Genomic DNA, 6,155 nt, shown 5'->3' on the forward strand with positions numbered 1-6,155 from the left:
TACTGTGTGCAATGATATTATTCCGTGCCTTTAAAAAGTGGTTTACATCAAATATGTCTGGCCCTGAACTGAAAACACTGCAAAAGTAAATAATATACTGTTTGTATACGGTCTGTTTTTCTTAATCCATCCATTTTTAATCATCACAAGTCATCCTAAGGTTTTCATTTAGAGGAATATTGTACCCAATAAACTTGCAAAATCAAATAAAACTTAAAACTAGGGCACTAACATTTGCTACAGTATGTTTTTACTCAACAAGAACAATTTATCAAGAGTGTAATGTTTCCAGTTGTTAAGACATCATCTGGAAAAAGACACTGAGGCCAAAGCGCTAGCCTTAGCCTCAGAGAGCTAGAGCGGAAAGACATTTACTGCATGAATAATACAGTGTAGTGCAGTGCGGAGAGTAAATAAAAAATAACATCAACTTAACCCATAATAATACAATTTGTGATAACAGTTAGGGCCAAACTTGTTCATGTGGTTGTTACAATTTGCACATTATGATTCAAAACACTGATAAAACCAACTCAATGTTTGTCCTAACTTGAAACACAAGGTTTTCAACTAACACTATTACTACTAAATCTTCAAACGATTATTTGTGTTTAAGATTAAGAATATCAAGATGGGGAATGTGCCAATCGGAACGCGTCTTGGTTGCCGTAGATAAGCAGTGTATCACAGACAGACAGTGCGGTCATGTCCCCTGATGCTGGGTTGGCCCAGGGCTGAAGCTCAGACACAGGGAAGACTTCAGCTTCATTTGAGTTCAGGAAAAGAGAGGAGCTTTGTGAGTTACCGAACAATTCTGTGCTCTAGTTTTATAAATGAACTGCAATGATTGCTGTCAATGCTTTAGATAAACAAAGGTTCCTTTTTTTAACTTTTAACTATGATCAATTAATTGGACTAAATGTTCAAATCTTCAGGCGTATGACCTTGAATTATTTAAAAGCCTAAAAAACGTTGAAATGGCGATTAACAAAGCCTTGTTTATTAAATGCCTCAGAGGAAGGAACGATGTGCATCAGGACCCAGATGTAATTTTGTGATAGTGGTGGTGAACTAAAGCACATATCATCCAAGCTAAGACGAGCTCTGACAGCACAACAACTAATACTTCCCATTGTCTAATTCAATTCAGTTATTTCTGTCATGTTTTATTCACCTTCATGTCCACGGTCTGTGTCTGGTGTCAGCTGCACAGGTCAGGTGGGATTCCTGTAATGTGGTGGTTATATTAGTGATAAAAGGCAGACACACAACACTGTTCATTTGAATGTCCCATGGACCTAAAGCCGTTCACATGCAAGTGCAAGGTCAGTCCAGGATGAGTGTCAGAAAAGACTGGAGGGAAGAGCTCCACTTCTCTTTCATCTCTCTATTTAAACCTATATTTCACACATTTTAATGCAAGCTAATTGTATTGTTCATTTGCTAATGCATGTTATATGTACGCACACAGCCCTATTTTGCAAAGATCAGTATTTTATAAACATGAAGCCACTAGGAAAGTTGCATACAGTGAAAATGACTTTAGTTGATCCATCTCACAGCCCTGGCCTGAGCTCAGATGGAGGAGCTCAAATGACTCTAGTCTGTCGACCCACAGCTAGTTATTTTGTCTTTGATTTAGTATGAAGCAAGTGACTTGTGGGGAAATTTTTCTGATGCGTTATCAAAGACAGATTATTTTTTTGTGCTGGTCATATGCCATTTAGTCACTACTTTGGTGCATTTTGAAATGACTTATGATGTTCTCAATCTATAACATTTTATATTCATCATTTGATGAATTTGGATTGGTGAGGGATAATATTAACTCCACAACACCAGGAGGCTATGACAAATGTGATTAAAATACAATGGTTAAGCAGTGAGCCATTAAGAAGCCTAATTCTTGCATGACATGAGGTTTTCCGGCTGCTGGTCGCAGCCAGTCACAGTTCCTCTATATTTTCACAGAGGAATATGAACTGCTTTCGCACATCACTGCATTTTACATCAGTGGGATCTCACTGCAGGCCTGCTTCAACAACAGCAAGACTTCTAATGGATTTGAGCATTTAGTTTATTGCTGCCAGTGTCCTCATGCATATGATGTGTTCTTACATGTCCCACAGGGTCTAGGTCAGAATTCTACCAGGAGGTTTTTTGTGTCAGGCTTCAAGAAAAACACTGTTGGCACTGCAGAGAGTAATTAGTGCTGATATTTTTAACATTAATATCATTTTGGGTAAAATGTATTGTTCAGACTCCAACATTCCACATTCAATTCTTGGGGACATACAAATACAAAAATAGAATCTGTCAGAATTATCATTTGATCAGTTAATAACCACTGGCACTATAATGTACCGCAGTTTTACAACTGTGTACTGACAATGTAGTTGCATGGTCAAAACAACAGGTGTAGTGTGTGACTTTGAGAACGGGTGACACATGGCATGTAACTCTACTCCGGAACAGGGGAAATAATGGAGAAGGTCAGAGGTCAGGATACATTAATAAACAAAATAAAATGAGTGTATTAAAATAATATTCCCCCCGCCCCACAGGGAGCATAACCCTGACAGTTGGGAAGTGTATATATTGATTTTGTTCATTACAGACTTGACATCAACTACCACCAAAGCCTACACTCTTATTTTAACTTTTTCCCCACAGCTGGAAGGAAGGATTTAATTAATTTTGAGGTCTGGGTGTCTGTCCTGAAAAAAATACAATCTCAGCCTTTAGCCTTTGTTCAGTTGTTTGTTTATACACTTTTCTGAGGGACAATTTGTCTTGTAATACAACTAAAGCAACATGTTTGATAATGTGGTGCTTGACACGGTGCAGAGGAAAGCCGTGATGGTGGACATGGGATGGTAACATCTGGAATAAGGAACACGAGAAACTAGAGAAATACCAAGGCTGGAGCTGGAGAAGGCCTGGAGCGTCGAGGTATCGGTGGTGCCCGTAGTGAACGGAGCACTTGGGGCAGTGACCCCCAAACTGGAAGAATGGCTTGAACAGATCCCAGCTCAGGAAAGACATCGGAAATCTCGGTCCAGAAAAGTGCAGTGCTAGGAAGAGCAAAGATACTGCGCAGAACCCTCAAGCTCCCAGGCCTCTGGTAGAGAGGCCCCTCACAGACGTCTTGGGGAACCTGAGGACTGGGACCTGCTTCACCTTCACACCAGCGAGAGAGGGAGAGAGAGAATGAGAGAGAGGGAGAGAGAATGAGAGAGAGGGAGAGCGAGAGAGAGAGGGAGAGAGAATGAGAGAGAATGAGAGAGAGGGAGAGAGAGAGAGAGAGAGAGAGAGAGAGAGAGAGAGAGAGAGAGAGAGAGAGAGAGGGAATGAGAGAGAGAGAGAGAGAGAGAGAGAGAGAGAGGGAATGAGAGAGAGGGAGAGGGAATGAGAGAGAGGGAGAGAGAATGAGAGAGAATGAGAGAGAGGGAGAGAGAGAGAGAGAGAGAGAGAGGGAGAGGGAATGAGAGAGAGGGAGAGGGAATGAGAGAGAGGGAGAGAGAATGAGAGAGAGGGAGAGAGAGAATGAGAGAGAGGGAGAGAATGAGAGAGAGGGAGAGAGAATGAGAGAGAGGGAGAGAGAATGAGAGAGAATGAGAGAGAGAGAGAGAGAGAGAGGGAGAGAGAATGAGAGAGGGAGAGAGAATGAAAGAGAGGGAGAGGGAATGAGAGAGAATGAGAGAGAGAAGCGAGGCACCACATGCTTTAAATAGGCTATTTAAATAAGCTAAAGGCTTAGTTTAGTATAGTTAGAATTTACCAATGGTTTATTTGAAGAAAGCAGGAGGTCTTTGCTAGCCTATTGATTGTGTTTAATACTGAATATGAAGAAAGGGGGAAACAATCTGTACCGCTATGATGACATCAATAAAGTTAGGTCGAAAAGTAAGTCTTATTTAATCATGAAACAATAGCGCATTAATATTTAGTTACGTGATCTTCCCCCGCCACCAATAATTAAATCATAATTAGTAACACTATGTTCTTGGCTTTCTTACCCCAACGTGCGCGATCGTTTCAGCTGAATACACAAAATCTCGCGTTATCTCTGGGTCACATGACAGTCCCGTGACTTATCCCCGGAAGAAAACCTTTCAAACACAAACCCCGAACACGGGATTAGCATCACAACAGCTTTACTACTCATTATTTCACCTTGTGTGTTATTGTTGCACACTTCAGAATGGATGGCAACGTGAAATCGTCCTTAGACGCTGCAGCGGGACCACCACCTTACTCCAAAGGGTAAAAAAACGCCACATTTGTTCTGGAGTAAACTGTGTTGCTAACTAGCATAGCATCGGCTACTCGTGAATGACTGAGCCTTATGTTGACGGGCTCTGCAATGTTGTGCTGGCGCCGCTTTATCAAACCACTCTCCCACATCAATGGACCTGCTGTAGTTCTTCAACACTAGTTCCTTGTTGTCTCGGTGTGTTGCTGATTTCTGTCCTGAATCACGATCTTAATACTTCATTGTAGGAATGATGGCTCTCTGGTCTCTGCCCTCAAGACACTGCTGTTCTTCACTATCCTCATGGTCACGCTGCCCATTGGACTGTACTTCGCTTCAAAGGCTTTCATCTTTGAAGGTAAGTTTTGTAACCGCGATTTCTTTGTTGGTGTTACACACTCCATATCCGTGTGCAATCTTTTACCCACGCGTTTAGCATCTGTTCCACCCAATATCTTATCTAAGTTGAACAAGAGGATCAGAGCTTTTCCCACGCTGGGTGATGTTGGCAAAAAAAATAACACTAAAGGAGGAAGATTTTGCCAAGTTAGAATAAATTCAGTAAAAAAAAGTGAATAACAGATTGTAAAAGCAGAACAATTTGAAAAAAAAAATAAAACAATCTATTGTAAATTCGCTAAAAAGTGGAAGAATGTCATATTAGTCACTATATGCGAGGTAAGATAACCTTTATTTGTCCCACAATAAGGACATTCCAGTGTTGCTGGGAACAAATATTTAATAATAAAAAAACAATAACTTAGGAGAAAAAAACCCTCATCTTAATGATATTATTAATAACAACACTCTTATTTACAGCTGTTAATATGGACAGAAAATATTGCACCAGGATGATTGACATTATGTCACAGTATTTCACATGATTTTGTCACATTATAAAGATGAATGACACATGTTCAGGGCTAACAGTGTTTGTTATAAAGTCTGACAGCAGCAGAAGGAAAGACCTGTGAAACGTCTCCTTCACACAGCAAGGGTGGATCAGTGTCTCACTGAAGCTGCTCTCCAGAGTGGACAGAGTGTCCTGCAGGGGGTGACACTCATGGTCCAGCATAGATGTGAGTTTAGCCAGGACCCTTCTGTCCCCCACCTTCTCCACCGAGTCCAGAGCACAGCCCAGGACGGAGCTGGACTTTTTGATGACTTTGTCCAGCTTCTTCCTCACCCTCTCTGTGATCTTTCACCCTGCTTCACTTTTCCGTCTGGAAAAGCTGTGCTAGTTTTCAAACATTCATGCTTATGAATACTAGCGATGTAAGGACTTAAATAGCTACTTCCTCCTTTCATGGTTGGAAAATCAAGTACCCGAGCTCAGTTGTATGTCAAATATAAATATTATTGGTGTGTTCATAACTATAATGCTGGTGCTGGTAGGGTATAATGTAGAATCAAATGTGATTGTAACATCTTCCCCATTTATTTTCCAGGTTCAATGAAAATGTCTAGTTCCGATAGCTACTTCTATGCTGCTATTGTTGCAGTACTTGCAGTGCATGTGGTGTTGGCTCTATTCGTATATGTGGCCTGGAACGAAGGCGCGCCGAAGGAGAAAGGCAAACATGATTAAGACTGTTCTTATCAGCCAGAAGGAGCGACATGGTATGGATCATGTAGCCTTCCTCTGTGGACTCCAGCTGGAAACTTATTACGAGAGCTCCAAGACCTTTTTTGTGTAGCTTTAACTATAGGGTTAAAATGGCAAAACGCAGTGGAGTGGATTTAGCTCTTGTCCTTGAATTTGAGACTCTGTGATCTTCTGTCCCGCTGCTGTTAAGGGCTATGCAGTGAAAATTGTTCAACAGGGTTTTGTGGCGATCTGCAAACCCTAAATTATATCTGAAGGCAGCATTACAAAAGATCAATCAAATATATTTAAAAT

General features: G+C 41.0%; 1 protein-coding gene across 1 annotated transcript; it reads left to right on the forward strand.

Annotated features, from left to right (window-relative positions):
- Positions 1 to 4,070: 4,070 nt before the first annotated feature.
- Positions 4,071 to 6,155, forward strand: vma21 (vacuolar ATPase assembly factor VMA21). Its single transcript, XM_072438037.1, has 3 exons — positions 4,071 to 4,266; positions 4,504 to 4,613; positions 5,704 to 6,155. Exons 1-3 carry the CDS (start codon positions 4,205 to 4,207, stop codon positions 5,841 to 5,843), a joined length of 312 nt encoding a protein of 103 aa, XP_072294138.1. The 5' UTR covers positions 4,071 to 4,204; the 3' UTR covers positions 5,844 to 6,155.

This window comes from Eucyclogobius newberryi, unplaced genomic scaffold (assembly GCF_026437365.1).
Source record: "Eucyclogobius newberryi isolate DKJ021-1_F unplaced genomic scaffold, fEucNew1.0.hap1 SCAF_11, whole genome shotgun sequence".
Classification (NCBI taxonomy): Eukaryota; Metazoa; Chordata; class Actinopteri; order Gobiiformes; family Gobiidae; genus Eucyclogobius; species Eucyclogobius newberryi.

Coding starts and splice junctions, on each gene's coding strand:
- vma21 (XM_072438037.1), top strand. CDS start 4,205: ATGGATGGCAACGTGAAATCGTCCTTAGACGCTGCAGCGGGACCACCA. Junction 4,267..4,503: donor CCACCACCTTACTCCAAAGG/GTAAAAAAACGC, acceptor ACTTCATTGTAG/GAATGATGGCTCTCTGGTCT. Junction 4,614..5,703: donor AAAGGCTTTCATCTTTGAAG/GTAAGTTTTGTA, acceptor TTTATTTTCCAG/GTTCAATGAAAATGTCTAGT.